The 20277-nt window shown below is 37.6% G+C and overlaps 1 protein-coding gene across 1 annotated transcript; it reads left to right on the top strand.

The window, feature by feature from the left end:
• Positions 1 to 2217: 2217 nt before the first annotated feature.
• Positions 2218 to 18233, top strand: LACTB2 (lactamase beta 2). The gene is made up of 7 exons (XM_083876248.1): positions 2218 to 2441; positions 2978 to 3141; positions 4455 to 4578; positions 7282 to 7460; positions 11457 to 11605; positions 13322 to 13403; positions 15999 to 18233. Exons 1-7 carry the CDS (start codon positions 2320 to 2322, stop codon positions 16040 to 16042), a joined length of 864 nt encoding a protein of 287 aa, XP_083732374.1. The 5' UTR covers positions 2218 to 2319; the 3' UTR covers positions 16043 to 18233.
• Positions 18234 to 20277: the final 2044 nt, after the last annotated feature.

Below are 20277 nucleotides of genomic sequence, written 5' to 3'. Positions count from 1 at the left end.
AAAAATTTAACAATGCAATACAGAGAACCAAAAGAACTTGAGGATATACATTCATCTTTTCTTGTACCACATGAGAGCATAATAGCAGGACTTTCACTACATGCCTATTAACCTTTGCATTATAAGAGAAACAATAGATTTTTTTAAACAGATGGGCTTGTGCAGGAAATGAAGACGATCAAAGAACCTGTACTTCGTTCTCCAGAGGCACCATTGCTGCCACCTACAGATGAAACAAATTCACAGCTCCTGCCTGACATCAGAAAATGCTTTACCACAGGACAGCAAAAGTAGTAACAGCAATTCCCCAGAAGACAAGCCTACAGGTCCCCAAACAATTCTTGAGAAAAAAAAAAATAGTCTCGTGATGTTAAAAATAATGGCACTTTACTGAGTTATCAATGACATATAAAATTCAGATATATAATTTTGGAAACCCTCTCTAAACATTCAGAATTTTCTTAAAAATAGAAAACCACTTAAATACACAACTTGCCTTGGCTTAGGTAGTAGCTTCTTCTAATGATTAAACTAAACTTTACCTGAAGACTGAAAAGGGGTTGAATGCACCAATAGCTATACAAACATGCTACAAAATAAGCACAAGAGGGTACCTCAGGATTAGGTAAATTCAGGCCTAGTAACAGTTTCTTACAAAGAAAGAAACATGAAAATGTTTCAAATGAAAGAGCATTCAGGCAAATGATATGGGGAGAGACTAGAATATTTTGTATGGGGTTTTCTTGATTGTTTCAGCAGCATACCTGCACACATAAAAGCTTCTTTCCTTTGACCTGAAACATCCCTTCTATTGTCTATAGTTCATGCTTTAATGAGAATGAAAATAAAAAATATAAATGTAATGGTTTTATATCTCAAATAAGTTAATGGGTATTTCAAATAAGTAAAGATTTATCAGATAAATCAAGAAAATTGGTTTGAAGACCTAAATATAGGAATTACAGTTTCTACCTGTGGTTTTGTATTGCTATGATCACCTTCTAACAGGTACCATATATGAGATTTTACATAAAACAAACAGATATTATTTGAAATTCTAATATTAGTAAAGTTACCTGGAGTAATATTACCTACTTTTATTTCAGGTTAAATTATGTTTATTCTTCATTTATATGTAGTTTAAGGAGAGAACAAGTCTGCCATATGTTCTTTAACAGTATCAATTGAAAGGAAATTCATTAAGAGTTTCAGAGGAGATGCTGCAAAGCCAGACAGGTAAATTTCAGCACCTTGCAGGACCTACAATGAATGCTGCTCGCAAAGACATTATTTCTACATGGATGATAGTGACATAATTTCACAAAATCACAGGATGGCTCCCTCCAGGGGAGGCACCACTGGAGTTCATGTTTAAACCCTCACTCAAACACGGCCACCCCAAGCCAGTCGCCCAGGACGGTGTCCAGGTGAGTTTTGAGCATCACCAAGGATGCAAACCCACAACCTCTCTGGGCCCCCTGTGCCAACTCTTGGTCATCCCTACAGTGAAAAAGTGTTTCCTGATGCTCAGAGTGAGGATCCCATGTTCCAGTTTGTGCCCATTGCCAATGCTCCCGGCCCTGGGCACCGCGACAGACTTGGGGCGATTGCCCTGTGACAGAGCTGGGCTCTGTCCACTACACACCCTCTTCTCTTCACGTTTTTACACATCTTGATGAGATTTTCCTGAGCCTGTTCTTCTCCAGGGTGGAAAGTGCCATCGCTCTCAGCTTTTCCTCACAGAATAGACGCTCCAGTCTGTTCATCCCCTCAGTGGCTCTTTGCTGGACACCCTCCGGCAGCTCTCCGATTTTATTTAAAATGCTGAATCCTAAATAGCCCTAATGTATGCGGGAGCACACCCAGCTCCTACATACGCTGTAAGTAAGTGGGAGTGTTCCTGGGACACAAAGAAGGCGCATCTGTCTCTTACAACAGATTTCTCTGGAAAAAGCCGGCAGAGCGCGGGCACGCCCCTCACTGGGCGGCAGCGAGGCACCGACCCGGCACGGAGAACTGAATTCCACCGAGAAATGGCCTACTGCACGAAGGAAAGCTTTATATGACCGGATCACACGGTGTTTGCCGCCAGGAGCCCGGTCCCACCGCCAGGAGCCCGGTTCCCCCAACACACCACGGCCGGCCCGGGCCCACCCCCTGGGCCGGAAGCGCCGCCCCGGGGCGGGCGGAAGGAAGGGAAGCGCCGGGGCCGGGCAGAGGGAGGAGGAGGAGCACCGGCAGCCGAGGCTTCCTCCCTCTTGTCCGCCGTGTTGCGTCCTGAGGGAAGCGACGCCGGCTTTTCGGGAATTCTCCGCGGAGATGGTGTCGCTGCTGCCGCGCATCGAGCGGCTCTCGTCGCGGGTGGTGCGGGTGCTGGGCTGCAACCCGGGGCCCATGACACTGCAGGGCACCAACACCTACCTGGTGGGCACCGGGCACAGGTACCGGCCCCGCTCGGGGAACGGGGCAGGGCAGGGCAGGGCAGGGCTGAGGGGGCTCCGCTGCCCCGCCTGGGGACTCTGCGCTCTCTCCGGCCCGAGAGGCCGCTACGGCCTGTTCCCCAATCCCTTAGTCAGCGCTAAAAACAGGAATGAAACTGTGCAGCGTTACATTTTAGTTGTCAATGCTCGGAGGCGGCGTGGGCGGGTGGGATGTGAAGTTTCGTCCGGGCGAGGCTTGGGCCCAGGCCGGGAGTTCAGTGAGGGGAGCGGCCTGTGCTAAACCTTGGTGGTTCTGCCCCTCGCCGCCGAGTTGTGAATGTGTGCCCTACATTTATTGCTTATCCCACTTTTTAAGTTCTTATGCCACGGGGGTGGAATATCGGGAGGCAAAAGGTAGCGTGTGGATATGGAGAAATCTCTTATTGCTAAATTGACATCTGTTTGTTTATTTTATTAATATTACTTGGCTGTCATATGAACACTCTTGATTCTCTGGTGTGTGTTTCTCCTTCCCTTTTTTTGTGGACCGTGTGTAGGAGAGTCCTTATTGACACCGGGGAGCCGGCTATTCCTGAATATATCAGCTGTTTAAAGCAGGCACTGTCAGATTTCAACATCGCGATTCAAGAGATTTTGGTGACACACTGGCATCGTGATCATACTGGTGGAATACCTGATATCTGCAAAAACATCCCAAGTGGTAGGCTAAGAGATTTCAGATATTGCTGAAAATGTTGTATACGTGGCAAGAAAAATATTAACTGAATGCTTCTGTGCAAATCAACTGGATTATTCTTCTGGAATTGCTGTATAAACTACGTGCAATTTCATGATTCTGCTGCAGTGTGTAGATTGAGAGCAATGAATAATCTGGGTGTAGTAGGTGTAGTACTACAGGTTTTCTTCAATACCTTTCATGCATGCTTTCATAGTGATTCTTTTTCTTAAATGTGAATAATGAAAACGTAGATTACTGTCAGCATGGTATTAAGAGATGTGTGAAAAGCTTGATACTGCTTTTGTTTTACTTGGATAGCAATGATAAATGCATTGTTATTTTCACTTTTGTAAAATCAAATAGCTTGAATTTTGAAAAAGAAATGTGCATAACTTCGGGAGTCCTTACAGGAGCCCTTTAGTAGTTGCTGACAAATTCGCAGGCCTCAGAGCAGGAGGGGAAAGCAGTAGAGCAGTCTGCACGTAAAGTCTGATCTAAAAGTGTATTCTGTGCTGATAAACAGCAAGAGACATTTCTGTGTTGGTATATGAGAAGAGAATAAGCAGTGTGGATAATGTGGTAATTCTTAACATTGCTGGACTTTGTCACGAGCTTTGTCACAGGCTTAATTTTGTAAAGCTGCCAGGTGCTTATCTGCCACAAAGCCTGGGCACTTCTGAATACAACTGGTGTCTTGGAGTATATTGGTGTCTTGGTGAGGATTTTGGGCTTGCCAGCCTATCAATGTGGTTGTAAAGACTAGCAAGGGATATAAATGCCTTTCTGGGTGGCTATCTATAGCTGTTCCAGCCAAGGTGCTTGCATTTTTTGCCCTCTTTAGAATGAAAAAGCTGAGAGAGGTTGCAGGTCAAAAAGTCTTCATCCAGTTTTAGGCAGATGTTGAGTGATGCTTCTGTGAATCATAAGGCAAAATATAATTGCAAAAATCTTAGTGGCATTGTAAAAACTATGTTGAATTGGTTCCTGAGTCAAGAAGGAACATTTGTGAAGTATAATAATTACCGATCTTTATTAATTTTGTTTGTGATTTTTTTCCAAATTCAGATTTGTTGCTGGTACAGAGTACTGCATTCAGTATCAGTGGCTTTCACTGTTTAGTGGTTTTGGCTCTGGAATAAGGTTGCTCTACAAATACAAAGTTACTTTACAGAATTTGTTGTTTCCATTTTGTATTCATAGTGTGTGATAATTAATAGTACTTATTCCACCTGTCTGTGGAATTACCTTAGTGACAAATTCAAAACATAGTTTTCTTTGCTTTCCTTAAATACTAGACTCGGAATATCGCATATACAAGCTCCCTCGTGTCCCTCACTGTGAAGAAACAATAGAAGGAGGACATAAATATTCTTATCTTAAAGATGGAGATATGATAAAGACAGAGGGAGCCACACTCAGGTAACCATGAATGTCTGCAAGTTATTTTTTCAGAATTCTGACATGCACATGTATCCTAATTTCTAGTGACTGCCAATCCATACGTCTAATCTTTTCAGCACTTATGCATGTAGACTTCCTATCATGATCCAGCAGAATGTGTTAATACAAAGACATTGTTTTTATGAAGGGGAATTATCAGAAATTAACATTTGAATTTAGTCTTTGGACTCAACAGAAAAATTAACAATATTTCCCTAGAAAAACACTTTCAAATCAAATAGGATTTTACATGTTTTCTTATCACTCTTACATATTTAGCTACTATTAAAATTGTGGAAGTCTGGCTGGATTATTTAGCATGCCTTTCTTTTTACTTTAAAAATATTTCCCTAGGAGACTCTAAAACATTTAATAGTTAAAATGTTAAATTTTAGACCTTGAACCTATGAGGTTCTTGTAGGGTGCCAGTTTTGGAGGACTTCTTTCCATGGTACATAATGTTATTCTGGATGAGTGTGAAGCAGAAAGCTCCTGTGCCTCATGGAAGCACACACACAATAAAAAGGTCTGACCATTCTGTCTTCAGACTCCTTTCATTAGCAAGGCATTATTCTTATAAGGACAAAGTTTGCTTGTTTTCCTCAGTTTAGATAGGAACTATATCCCACTTGTAGAATATGTCACTTAGTTGGTTGAAAGGAAAAATACATTTAAAAAAGGATGTATTTTGGCCAAAAGCATTTTATTTTATTAGTGTAAAAATATAAGTAAAAAGAGTATTATATTACATTCTAAAGACCTTTCACTACCCTATGTGGCCCATGTTTGGACAAAAATTTGGAGATGGAAAATAATTTTTTTTAATTTCAATCCAAGTCAGTCAGGGATTAGCACATTTTGAAGTTGGGGTTGTGGAGCACCAAGCTTAGGCATGTTTTGTTTCAGATATTCTGACTTGCAACAGGGAAGTTGTGACTGGCAGGGAGAGTTCCCTGGGCGTGGGGCAGCACAGTCCTGAGACAACTTCCTCTTCTGCCTTCAGATTTATGCCTTCATCAGTCCCCCACCCCAGCTCAGTGCCTGGAGGGCTCAAACAGGCTGACTGTGCTGTTGTGGGAGTTGGGAGTTTGTTGAGGAGGGTGTTGCAGAAATGCAGGGCTTGTAGCCAGCACCTGAGAAGTTTGTTGTGACTGTTGGGAGCTTGTTGAAATGTGTCCTCAAAGTGAAGGGCTTCTGAGCCAACACTTCTGAGACCAAACAGTGGGCTAGTTTATACCAGAAAGCATTGGAATTCCCAGACACGTAGTCCTTATTGATCCTGAAGAGAAATTATAACAAACATCACAGCCCATGTGGGTGGGTTGTAACAGGGTAATGCAGCCAAACTTTATGGTTGATTAAAAGCAGGTTTTCTCACCTAGGTTAATTTGGTAACCACTTTAAGGATACTCTTAGACTCACCACTAGTTCCAAACCAGCAGTATCTGCATGTTAAATTTTAGTTAGCAACCTTCAGGTTTTCAAGGTGAGCCACAGCAAGGGGGCAAGACACGCTGGCAGCACCTCTCCACACACTGTCTGGCATTCTCTTTCTATTTTTTCATGTTAGTGGTTTGGCTTCCGGGTAAAATTTCATCAAGAGCTGAAGGATACCATTTCCCAAAGGTGAGCTACAGCCCATCAACTTGATTTTTGATGTTGCCCCCGGAGGGCAATGCTTTTTGGTTGCCTGCTTTCTGCTGAGCTCAGTATTCAGTAGGAGCTGGAAGTCATTGCATCAGATGATGCTGCACTTGTGGTCAGCCCTGCATCAACGTGGCTGGGGGCTGTTTAGCCTTGCCCTGTATATCACACTTGGCACCAGCTCTGTCAGTTCCTGATCACTGCTTTGATGCATCTGCCATTAACAAGAAGATTCTAATGAATATCAGCAGTGATGCTGGTTGGAGTTGTGTTATTTTCAGTCTGCATCAGCCTCGGCATAAAACTCTTCTGCTTTTCAGAAATCATTGTGAAAGGACACCCCAGCGCAGCTCCTTGGCAGCTCAGGTTACCATATACCATATACATACCTCCTATCTCTTTGCTGCATGCTAGTACAGTGCTCATCCAAGCTGTGGGTCCTTAATCCTTACCATGCAGGTGATTAATGACCTGCATATAGAACAGCTGAAAGACCATGGTTCTTTGTATTTGGGAACTGCTCCACTGTGCTATGGGGCTTTCAGGGAAAAATAAATTTTTGGAGACTGAACTTTATCTGGGTCGGGTTCAGAAGTTTGTAGTTAATTTCTAAAAGGGTAAGGTTCCATCCTTACCCTCCTTCCAAAGTACAGTGTGTATGTCAAGAACTTCAAAGTGTTTCAATCTGGAAATAACATGCCAATTTTATTTTTTAAAGCTTCAGAATAAAGCTGTCTGTAACAGAAATTCTACATGGCTAGTCAGCTCCTTTAATGCACTTGTATTATGGTGTGTCATGTAAGTAAAAGCATGTTAGAGATGATTTGTGTTCTCTACGTGGTATAAGAAAATGGATTGGGATTAGGCAAAGTGATACCTGCTTACATCAAGTTTTCAGACTTTTGTTGTCATTTTTTTTTCTGGTTCTTGTTATGGGCTGCTTTGCAGGTGTATTATTATACCATCATTTATTCTGGCTTCAAAAATGAAGCATATATGCTGTATGAAAAACATATGCTTTTTTTGTTCTTTAAACAGAGTTTTATATACACCAGGACACACTGATGATCATATGATTTTACATCTAGAAGAAGAAAATGCTATATTTTCTGGTGACTGTATTTTAGGGGAAGGAACAACAGTAATTGAAGACCTGTTTGATTACATGAAAACTTTGAAAAAGTTGTTAGAAATGAAACCAGATTTGATTTATCCAGGTAAGTGGTTTTAGTTTTAATTGCTCTCATTTACCGTGTAATTTTAAAATATCTTCTCTAAGAATTTGAGAACTATTATTACAATCAAACGTCATACCTGATGTTAATTCAAGTCAGTGAGCAATAAGCTAAGCTGACTTCATTATGGTGGTTTGCAAAACTTGAAAATTTTCAGTGATAGGTATCTTTGCATTCTGAAATTTCTCCATTTGAGGGTGGGTCTTGTCTTTCTGTGCCCAAAGACTCCAGGGGCCAAAATCTTCCACTGTTGGAATTGTACAGCAAATTTATTTTTCTTGTATTACTCTATCCCTGTGCTAGAATATTATCCTGGAAGAAAAAATAGTAGTTGTTCTTTCGTTCTTTTCATCCCCCCTACACTGTCAATATGAGTAACCTAGTAATGTTTTTTGAGAGTGCTGTGTGTCCTTTGCAATACAGATGAATCACAAATACATTTTGGAAAGCTGCAGAACTGTAAAGTGGTCATCTTAGTTAATGACTTAGGTTAAATTTGAACAAGAGCCAAGAGGCCAAAAGTAAGTTGCCTATTCATTCAGTCCATGGCTTTCCTTTAATTCTTTTCCTCTTTCTCCTCCAAACCTCGGGAATGCGTTTACCTTTCCTATATACCACGTCTATTTGACAAGACTACATTTTAAGAATTCATTATGTAACTAAAGTTTAAGCTCCTCATTTCCTTTTCAGAGCTACATCTCGGAATTTTTTCAGACTTTTTCTGTTTCATCTTCAACTTGTCATTCCAAGCTACTGTATCTATGTTCTCAGTTGTGCCTTGTTCCATTAGCCATCTGTGTTTAGCCTACTTTCTTGTGTTGACTCTTAAAATAGCCTTCTTTTGAAGTATGTCCTTTAAGATCGAGGCATAAAAATGCTGTTTAAGAAAAACTTTCTTACATATTCCATAGATGTGGAGGCTGATGTAGACAGAATAGTGACTTGGTCATATTCATTGACTTAACTGCTCTTAAAACAAGCAATTTTTTAGCCTCCAGAATCTTGATCAAATGTTTTACTTTCTTTCTTTCTTGATACCTGCAAAATTCAGTCTGTTCCTCTAACTGAATTTCTGTCTTCCAAAACCCCATATATGCCAAATTCTTTTTGGTTTATCAATTTTATCTGTTGTATTTCACTCTGTTCTTAATGGTTATGTATCTAGATTACACATTCACCAAGGCTGAACATCTGTGCTCTCTATTTCAAGTGTTTGCTAACGTTTCAGCTGTGTTCATACTGGACTTGCAATTCCAAAGCCAGTCTGACATCGTGCATTTCCAGTGATGTTGGCTCAGTATTGAGATGGAACTAACTTTCCTTTTTCATCCATGCACCACAAAATGTATGTGCAGTTGTGCAGAAGGTGCTGTTCCCCAACCACATTTGATTGATCAACAATCAGTTGTTGATACTGTTGGATATAATTACAGCAGTAGTTTGCTTTACCAATATGTTCTATATAAGCCAAGCCCTCTGTGCTGCAATATTAGGTCTTCGTAATTCTTGAACTGCTTCTCTTTCCCCCACTCATGCTTTAGCACTCGTGTGGTAGCCTCAGTATTGCATGAAATGTTGTAACAAACTGATTGCTGGCTACCTGAGAGTAGGTGAATTTTGTCAATCCTTCCCTTTCCATGCTTCTTTTTTAATTTAATGTGGGAATGACTCAGGCACTACACTCATGCCTAATTACAGATAATATTTGGTGAGAATCCTTGGGACAAAAAAAGGGCATTTTAGTCAGCAGAGGGCTCCCCATCCTGTAATAATAAACAGTGTTCCTTGGTAATACAGAAAAAAATGGTACTGGAATTAGGAATCTGTGGAAGATTTCATGAACCAGTTGTTTTCTTCACTTCTGTCCTTTGGACTGTAATTTGAAGTAAGAGAATCTCACATTTCACAGTGTGTTTTAAGGAAATAATATGAATCTGCCTGATATTAAAACTGAATTCATTGAGAGAGCTTTTCATATGCTCGTAAACATTTTACATTTATTCAGATATTAATCCATTTATTCATGAATAAATAAATGTGTTGCTGTCCCTGAAAAATGATGGAAAGGAAAGTTACACATCTGGATTTAGTTTCAGGCTTTCTGAGATCATTTTAATGTACCTATATGCATACACAACAGCTATGGATCAGATGCTGTAATGGATATGAGGTCCCTTTAACTTTGCAAAATGCGGGTTCCATTTCAGGTTCTGACATTGGTCTTGTAGTCTCAGCCACTTAAATAACTTGGAAGAGTAGGGGCAGGTTTTAAGAATGCCTTGGGATTCCATGTGCAACCCTTAATTTTGATTACTTTAATGAGACTTCTGTCATTAGGGAATGCAAGAGAATGGACTGTTAACATAACAGTCTCTGCTTTGTGTATCTTACTGTGTGTTTTCAAATTTTAAGTTTTGGATGTATAAACAGTATAAATAGCAGAGATACTGTTATACTTGTAATTTATTTTGTAAGGAAAAATAGCTTTATATTAAATATGTTTGAAATCATTAAATATTGAATGTATATGCCAGTATAGTTTTATATTTGCACATTACATATCTTGTATTTATAATACTTATTTAAACAAAGAAAGTTGCAATGTATACTTAGTAATTTCAAATGTGCTGAAGTGTGTAAGTTGAGATATGTATAGATATTTTAACTTACAGAAGGATAGATTCCTTTGATACTTTAGTTCAAAACATGAAAAATCAGTTGCTATTTTTCTATGAGCTGCCTGTCCTCAGGCAAAATAAACTTTAATTTTAAAAGCTTAAATACTAAAAACCCATTTAATCAGTAAACTGAAAAGTACAAGTAAAGAATACAGTGATTTTTTTTTAAATAGTCAGAGCACCTCAAAAGAAACTGATTTTGGTGACACCAAATAACTTCTAAAAGTAGACTATGCTTTTTTTGCAGTAGTTTCTTTTCTACTAATTTTATAAATTACTTAGAGTTTACACTCAGAGGGCAGAGCTGGAAGTTGCTGCTGCTACTTCAGGTGAGCTGTACAGGCAGAGAAATAGGAAACCTTGCTATAAAAACCATGTGATGAATATTTGTGCAAGTCTGTTCCTCTATAGGTAACACAATAACTTTAATTTCTCTGCATGTAGCTCTCATGGTTGAACAATATTTTCTCTGTCATTTTAATGTACCGTGAGATAGTATTTGATTTTTCATAAAGGTTAGTGCTTTGCCAATTAAGCCTTTTCATAATGTGATTCGAAGATCTGTCAGTAAGTTGAACATTTCTGATCTGCCACAGTCAGTCCAGGAAAGAATGTGTTTTGGTTATTAACCAGCCAGACTTAAAATGATCCACATATAACTTTCCCTGTGCCTTCCATTTTTCCTGCCCTGACACATTCCTACTGCCCTGACACATTCCTACTGCCTCACTTACTTGTCTTCTATTTTTTTTTTAATCATACTTACGACAGTGTTTTTAAAGGCATAATATACAGTGTGTTAATCACTTTTGAAGATTTGTTCAGGAAAATTACCTGTCACAGTTAAAATGACACCTTGGTGTTTGCCCCAACAGGACAGTTGTATCTGAGTCCTTTGCATCAGCCATTATTGTTCAAAGGCCAGCATCAGTTTAAGTCATTAGTATCAATATCCTTTGGGTAGAGGAAGACAGGCAAACAGAGATAATACAATAATCTGACTCATCTTTTACATCTGTTCAGCAGTGAAATCCATTTTTCTAATGACCTAAAGTAGTCTTCCCTTGCTTTCCTTATTCCACTGAAGTATTCCCTTTTCCCTGTTCAGACTTTTAATATCCTAATTCTTCCTTTCCATCTTAATGCTTTGCAGATGCAGACTGTAATACAGAACTCCAAACCTTTTTCTCATGACTTTTAAATCTACTAGAGTTTACATAAGAATGTTTCAATTATTCAACAGCATACTTAATTACAAATGTAAGTAATAGTGCTCTGGTACATGTGTTTTGATTTTTAGGTCATGGCCCAGTAGTACGTGATGCAAATACTAGAATCCAAAACTACATTTCTCACCGACTTGCACGTGAACAGCAAATTCTAAATGTTTTCCAGAAGAATACTGGGAAATCATATACATCCTCAGAGCTTGTAAAGATTGTATACACGGTAATTGTTGATTAAAAGTTTTTGGGTCAAACTAAAGAAAATTGAGGTTAGGTTCATAAAACTTGTATGTAACAGTATTGGCCTTTGAGTGAAAATCATGGTGGCTTTTTAAAAGATATAAAATATATTTCTGCCTGTTCAGAGTTCACTTATGATTGTGCCTTTAAATTGTCTTGTTTAAGCACTTAATTGGAGTGAGGCCTACATGATTCTTACAAACTGGTCCAGGTCTTAGGCATAGTTTCATAAGACTAAGCAAAAATAAAATTGTAGTGCTTGGTTCAAAGTGAAAAGTGTGACATAACTGTTAGTTGTGAATTTCGCAAAGTGTATTTGGAGTCTCCTGAAGAATGGTTGAAAACTTCAAGTTCTTGATTTATCAGTCTGCAGGAGGTTATGAGTGAGCTGCAGTTTCACAGAGAAGGATATTGCAGCTCAGATGTTGGATAGCTTGTATGTGTCATTAGATTGGTGTAACAGTACTTTGTTGCCACTTCATCATCCTTCATGTAACCTCTGTAATTTTTCTCTGTGGTGTGGGGTTGCCCTCCTAACAAGCAGAGATACCTGCTTTGGAGGAAGATGTCAGAGTCGCCAATGGCTGTGGCTTGTGAACAGGTCTGTAACAGCTGCACAGCACGTTTTTCATGGGTCTGCTGATACCCAGTTTCCAAAAGAGTGATGACACCATCATGGTGAACGTTTTGCAGTCCTGATGCAGCATTACTTATGACTGTTCAGCTTCTGCAGTTCTGCCTGATCAACTAGGTTTTCAGTATAGAGACATTCTCATGTTTCTGTAAATCACAAACCACTTGTCCTGTCTATATAATAATCTTTTCAGTACTATTATAGCTTTATATTACAAAAAGAAGTGTATGCTTTCAAAGTATTCTCAAGGTTTACAATTTATTTAACTAGTTTTCTAGTGAATTTCCTGCCACATATATTATTTGAAGGATTTTTTTTTAATTTTCAAAAAGGAAAAGCAGAGCTTTAGGATGATAGAGCTGGAGAGGGGCATTTTGAGCAGTTGTCATACAATCATAGAATGGTTTGGATTGGAAGAGACTTTAAAGGTCAGCAGTTTCCATCCCCCTGCCATGGGCAGAGACACCTTCCAAAGGACCAGGTTGCTCAAAGCCCCATCCTTGATTCCTTCTAGAGATGGGCTATCCACAGCTTTTCTGGGGAACAAGTGTTACTGCTTTTTACATAACAAGCATTGAAGAATTGTAACTGATATTTTGTCCTCCTGAAGTTACATTTTTGAATTGTTTACTCATTTACAGATACTAATTGCTACAGGATATATAAATCTATGCAAATGTTGTCATGGGATAGAAGTGATAGATATCTGCGGAGAAATGTGTCATAAATTTGTCTTTAAAAATACTCAGCTACATTGACAGCTCAGGGCAGACCAAGCTCAGAAGAGGAATCTTCTTAGTGCTGGCCAAAGTTTTCATCATACAAATGGATAATGCAAAAAAATAAGAGCAAAGTAAACAAAAATGTGTTGTTAGACTACTCATTTAACTGGTGTAAAATTGATTTACTCATCTTAGTTTCCTGTTGCTACATGACTAACTGAATGTTCCCATGCCAATTCAGAAGAGAAAAATCTGTGGTAATAAACCATGGGTTCCATATATTGAAAAAATAATTGAGGGATATTTAAACAAATACAAAATGTATATTTTTTGTTCCCGTTAGGAAATCCCTGAAAATTTACTTCCAGCAGCAGAACATAACCTCCTAGTCCACTTGAAGAAGCTGGAAAAAGAAGGAAAAGTGTGTAAGTTGAGGTTGGAGGGTGGAAGGAGGGTTATTTTCATTTTGATGTTTTATGCACTATTTCTCATGTTACTTTAGTGCATTATTTTCTAGGAGAAAAAAATGCAATTTTTTGCAGTAGCTGTCCATCAGACAAATTGAAGTAGAGTATGGTTGTACTACATATTTAGTATTACATTCAGAGTAGTTACAAACTTCTGAAAATATTTTACTAAGTATTTGAGTGCTTAGAGCTCAGATAACTGCAATGTATATCCCTTTAATTTTTTTATTTAAAACTTACCAGAGAATACATTCCTAATGCTAGCATTTATACCTTCCTGTATTTTCTGAAATTCATACCTAAATATGCCTGTAGCATTTTATGGGTTTACATTTAAGTTTCTGCCTGTGCTAAATATTTCACATGTTTTTGTGTGTGTTATAGTGATGGTTAAAATCATGCAGTGTAAATGTTTGCAATTTCTGATGAGTACAGTACCTCAGTAGAGCTGCTGTATTTAGTTTACTGTTTCTACATTGTGCCTTTACTCTTAGTAAACAAGGTGAAGTATTCTGTTTCTGTAATGGCATGTGCATATGGAAATGTTACTCAGCCAAAGCTTAGGAAAATATTTCTTCCTGTACAATATATAACTGCACTCAGGACTGTCTATTTATAAGTAAATAATTACATGAATTTACAGTGTTGCAGATCTTCAGCATTCATCAACCTGAATAACACCATGAAATTAGTGTATTTTTTTTTCAACTTAGACCTTCTGTTTATCTTACTGATAGAATGGATACTAAATATTAACTGAACAATCGAGACTGAATTTTTGTAATAATAACAACCTGATTTTTATTCAGAGAAAATAGACTAGAGTCACATGAATGCAGTCATTATTGAAGTTCAGAAGATGTTCTCTTTGGGCTTATTTTGTGCAGAATGCCATAGAAACTTTACCAACATGGTACTAACTGCACCAGCTTTTAAATAGTCTCAGTTCTTGGTTATTAATATACATGATTGACCTATACATTTCTCTAGTTTTGTGCCACCAGATTCGTCAAGGGCGTGAGGTGCTGTTGACTGTTTATCCCTTTTCACTTTCAGAGTAGTTCAAGCAGCAGCATTTTCTGTTGAGATCAAGTAGTGGATAAATTAACTTTCTCTTTAGTCTTCCCTACAAGAGAGTCTGCATCTTGAATGCCCAGGAAATAATTTGGTTGAGTGAGCTACTGACTTAAGGGTTTGTTTCCTCAAAACCACCCTTTTCATGTTTACTGAACAAAAATAACTCAGTTTTTCTCAGAGTTCACATTTTAGTTTTGGAGAGCAGATACAGTCATGTATCTTTTCACCAAGTATCAACTCCTTGAAATTATTAGAAAGGTTAAATAACCAGAGGAGATTGCTAGTCAGAAAAATCCTGGGACTCTTCTCTTCCAGTTGGAGGCCCTTGATTTAGATGTGTATCTTGCTTTCCTGGAAGCATGGGATGTGCCCTTTGAAGTTTGTTTCGTTTTTTGAATTTGAATTTGTGCTCAGAGACAAGGTGAGAAGCAATCTCATTGGAACTTGGGGTTGCTGAATTTTTAAATACAAGCTTAGGCCCAGCCCTGTGGTAAATGCTGAACATCACATGAGCTTTGCCCATTTTTCAGTTCAAATTAAGGGCATCTGTTAAGGAAGACTGATTCTGTTGATTCTGAGCATGTAGCAAATGCTTGTGTACTTATGGTACTTGCTCATTTGATTTTAATATCCTCTGATGCCCTTTCCACATACTCCCAGACCTTGCAGCATCTCAAGTTTTGTTCTCATTATGGAAGACTTGAGCTGTAGACATAACACTGTCTTGCTTAATTTTCTCAAAACGTTTTTCCAAAGGAGCGTCTTGTCAGTATCAATAATGAATGTGACAGGCATATTACAACCTTACAAGTGAGTTGCTCACTGTAAATGATGGCCATATGCTGCCTGCTGCAGTCATTAATTAACCACTTAATACTGGGGATTGTGGATTTTGTTGGTACATAACTTTTATAACTGCAATTGGGAGAGACACTGCCTCTTACCTTAAAAAAAAATGTTGCTCTTCTTACTTAAAACAAAAATAATGTCTTGTAAGCAGGAGTGTGGAACAATGCACACATGTAAACTTTATCCCATGGTTGATATACATAATTTGGTCATTGTTTACATCATAGCTGAGATAAAAATAATTGACTGTTAGTTTGGCAGCACAGACTTTTTTCTGTCTGAAGGTTATAAATTTCAGAGAATGCAACAAGCACTCTGCTACCTCTGATTTCTTAATATGTAGAAACTTTAATATATAAAACTTTCAATACCTAGAGAATTATTAAAACCTTTTTATTAATCACTGTTTATACTGCTAGGTTACATTGTGAAACAGTTAATGTTTCACATTAACTTTTCAATTAAAACTAAACACTGGCATGAAGGAAAGTATTTCATTAGTTTTAATTAAAAATATCATGTGTAGACATACACATGCATGTTCAGGTTAAGTTTGGGATAATCTAATGTTTATAAATAAAATCTAAGTATTGGTTTGTGACTAATTTGGTTTCTTTTTCTTAACAGTACGTGATGAAACTCCCAGCTTCAGATGGAAAAACAACTTATAAGTTAGGCAAGATGGCTCAGGAATGTATATAATCTGCGTGGTTGCTGTATGAAAAATCATAACAATGAGCTGGGACTGTATGTAAAATAAAAACTAATTTTTGCTTATTTTTAAAAAAAGTGGTAACAATTTTAAAGCAATGTTACAGTAAGTTAACTGATGTTTTTCACATTCTACTTTATTGGAATTTTAAAAATACCCTCGTGGGTAGGTACTAAGTTAGTAAAATGGAATAAGTGTGAAGAATTGAATCTTACCTTTGCTATAAAATGCTGAGTTTTGTCATTGGTGGCAAAAGACAGATAGCAAGGTCTTATAAATTTAATATTATAATATCTTAAAGGAATATTATAAACTTAATAAATTACATATATAAAAGAAATCTCTAGTTTAAAAAAAAAACACCAGAAAATATGTTATTCTAAACCTGGTTTCACCTGCTTGTGCTTCTCAAAAAGTGATTTTCTAATAAGTTATCTACATTCTAAAAAAAACCAAGTTAATTTTGCTAACAGGTATAAATACTGGGGTTTATGTTCCTTTTCTAATTCAGCTGACTGTGCTCATCTTCACTGGTTGCTCAGTGCAATAGGTTTTAACAAACACTAAAAGTAATTTCAGGCTTTTGGTTTTATTTGGTGGAAACACAATTTCTATGGAATTCATTCAGAGGATACATTAATTTTAACTAATGAGTGTCAAAAAATGCACAGAGTTGGAGCAGACTCTTAAATTCTTTATAAGATTCTGCAAGAATGTGATTTAAAAGCTGTATAAATTGAGATATGTATTACACGCCATGTGAAGTTAACCTTGTCTGTGAATTTGTTGCTAATCCAACTAAGTAGAATTTGTTGCTAATCCAACTAAGTAGAAATATTTTAACTAAAAGATTGTATTTGGTTGTAAGATACTGTACAGTGTATTAAAATACATTTGGAGATTAATTTAAACTGCAAGTTCAGTTCTCTGTGAACCTTACACTTGCAGAATAGTACATAAATATTTGCATTACTTTGTGTATCCAAAGTGTGTGACATTTGATGATATATACATTTCTTATGGTATTACTCAGCCTTAAAAAACAAAAACAGATCTGAGATGTTTGAAAATTTCAAGGACAAATATATGTCCTTGAAAACATTGCACCATTCAATCCTGTACCCTTCTTTGTGAAACAGGCATGTGTGTTTGGGTACTTAAGGCATGTCTTAATAATTTGACATTATTTTCTAAAGCTGATGGCATTTGTTCTGATCAGCTGAAACAAATCCAACACAAGAATACTTACAGGAATAGCAACCCAAAACTGAAATCATATTCTGAAGTAGTAGGCAGATCCCTGAAGAAAGGAAATAATTACTTTCTGCTAAAATTATACTTCTTGCCGACTTTATTGATCTGAAATTTGGTCGCTTCATGACACATGCTCACTTTTAACTTTTTCTGCAGTGCCATTTTGAGGTCTTTCTCAGGTGTCCTGAGTTTCCTTCCTATTGTATTTTCTATTTGCTTACATTTTTCCAGACATTTTTTATCCCTTCCTCCCACAAACTTTTTTTTTCTTTAATTCCTTTTGGAATAATTACTCAGTTTTCAAATGGACTTCTTTCCATTAATAATTAGTTTTCCTGTAGCTATTCCATGAATTTATAGCTACCTTTTCCATTGTTAGGCATAAAAATACCACTGCCTTATTGAAAAAGATAATTCACATGCTCTGAATGGAGTCATTTTGCTTCAAGGAAACAGAAATATTAGTGAAATTACAGTTTTCTGTTGTGAGGTCTGAGAACCTAAGACAGCAGGAAACTGGTATGAAGAGATGATGTCTCATTACCTTTCTGAGCTATAGAAAAAATCTAATGTCACTTAACACTTTTCTTCTGTTTTACTATAAATTTTGAAATACATGGAAATGGTTTTAGAATGCACTTAAAGAATTGTTGGAACTTGCAGGTGGCAAAGAAAGCAAGAGGATAGAAAACTCCATGTTCCATGCTGTGCTGCAGCAAATGTCTGACATCTTAAAAAAAAAAAACAAACAAACAAAAACCAAGGAAAAAAGGCTGTTAAAACAGCCAAGTCATTAATGGTTGTGTTTGGTGTCTTTGGAATACTAAGAACAGAAATTGCACTGTTACTAAGATGTACATATAATAAAGGATACTTGGCTATGGCATCTTGAAAAAGTCTCAAGGCTCCTTGTTGATTATGTCAAATGGAATGTTTATTTTTAAAAGGTGACAATGTAAGATGTGCCATGTATGTATAAAAAGGGAGATTAGCCCATTCACGTTCCTCTTGTGAACGTGTTCATTTGTGCAGAATACATTAAAGGTTTCAAATAAAAGGAGGAGAGGGGACTATTTCTGTCTTAACAGGTTAGAAGGGCTAATACCAGTTGCTAGGATAACTTTCTAAACAGCTGGGGTCAGAAGGAAGCACGAACGGTGTTTTAATTTCAAGATCCTGTCCTGAGAGGCAACATCAGTTATTATATTTATGACCTAGACATTTCAGGTAGGTATCATCTTTTTGAAGTTTTCCATTGTGTTCCTTGCTGATTTACTTACTTATATTTGTTTTAAAATGTTGTTCTTGGTTCTATCTCTAAGATAGACATGTTTCATGTCATGTTTACATGTTTCATGACATGTAAATTCAGGAAAGGTTCCCAAATAAAAAGCTGTTTGTGTCTTGTTACTGCAGGTGTCATAATATGCCTCCTGCCAAAGTCTCCATGATCTTGCCACCTGAATCGCTGTATTCGGTTTGCTTGTCAAGGTTTTGAGACATACACATGCACATAATGGTGTCTTCTGTGATGCTAGATGCTAGAAACTCCCTCTGGCTCAGATTGTAGGGAACTTCCTTCCTAAATAATGTAATCATTTTGAAGCCTAGTGTTGGGAAATATGGATGTCTGGAAAGAAACCTGGCAAACACAGACCAAACACCTATGGTAAGCAGCAGACTGTGAGCTGACCATCCTACTTTGCCTAAAGTACCATATGAAATTTCATGTGGCAGAAGAGGAAACTTCTGATAAAGTGTGCAAACTTCAGGTGAGCCTTGTTTTCTATTTCAGTGTAGCAGTTTACAGGGTATCATCAAGACAAACACGCAGCCAAGCTGAAACCAAGGGCCTGTATGACAGGATATCTAGCCAGGCAGTTGAGGCACTTGCTGATTAAAGCTTCAGGAAAGCATATATCTTGTCCCAGTTAAGTCCTGCTTATTATGTTCTGTGGAGGTGAGATGACCTGATTTCTTTTAAGTCTGAGGTGGGAAATAGATGCAAACTTATGTTGCAAAAAGGAGTCCAATTTTTATTCCAGCCGGGTGTATTTCACAGATACAGTATGTTTCATCCATGGTTATACTGTATGCAGTCAGGGATACACTTTCACATTGTAATTGTTGAAATAATGTCCTGCTTACTTTACATTTACACAATATTGGTACAGTCAGGAGCTTAAGGCATTTCTAGAATACAAGACATCTTGGGACTAAAATATGAATGCTCCTTCTGTTCAAACTTTAAAAAATATCCAGCTGTGAAGAAAATTTTTTCTGTAGCTTTTTCTGTATTTTTAGGTGTCCTAGATCATCTCCAGACACCAAATATAGAGCTGTCTCGTTATAAATTCATAGAAAACCTGTGAGCATCTACACAGCTGATGAAGGTGTTTCATAGCTGAAAAACCTGTTCTTACACTGATCAATCTGTTCCATGAGTCACTGCTCCATGCAGTTGGAAGAAATCAACCTATTTAAAACAGCTCACACAATTAATTTGGTGACACTCTCAATTCTGGCAAAGCAAAGCCAAATACCAAATAGCTTCACCTTAATTTCTTGCCCTCCATTCATAAGCTGCCGGCAGCAAAAGTCATTCTGACAACACTAAATTTCAGTTATAAAATTCAATCTGTTTCTTTATATTTTTTCCCATATACTCACTAGGTGTATCTGCCTAACAGAGGCTTTAATAAATAAAGATAGCATGAATTTTGTGAGGGTTGAAGGACCGCTGAATTCAGCCTAGATCAGTGTGCCGCATCAGCGTTGATTTCTCAGATCTTTTTGTTCATCCTTTTAACCTGACAAGAGCCTTCTGTTACTAGGTTGGGGTTTTTTTAATCAGCATCTAGCTTCTCTGCCTCTTCGCTCTGTACTGCCCGGTTAGTTGTTTTTTTCCTGTCTGCTTTCTCCCCCGCTGAAGGAGAGAGA

Source organism: Zosterops lateralis, assembly GCF_965231275.1.
Source record: "Zosterops lateralis genome assembly, chromosome: 1".
Classification (NCBI taxonomy): domain Eukaryota; kingdom Metazoa; phylum Chordata; class Aves; order Passeriformes; family Zosteropidae; genus Zosterops; species Zosterops lateralis.
The sequence above is the reverse complement of the archived record's forward strand: the minus strand, read 5'-3'. Positions and strand labels throughout refer to the sequence as shown.

Bases quoted from the DNA above. Each gene is read 5' to 3' on its own strand.
- LACTB2 (XM_083876248.1), top strand. From the start codon at position 2,320: ATGGTGTCGCTGCTGCCGCGCATCGAGCGGCTCTCGTCGCGGGTGGTG. The intron at 4,579-7,281 runs GTAACCATGAAT...TTCTTTAAACAG, and splicing joins ACAGAGGGAGCCACACTCAG to AGTTTTATATACACCAGGAC. The intron at 13,404-15,998 runs GTAAGTTGAGGT...TTTTCTTAACAG, and splicing joins GGAAAAAGAAGGAAAAGTGT to TACGTGATGAAACTCCCAGC.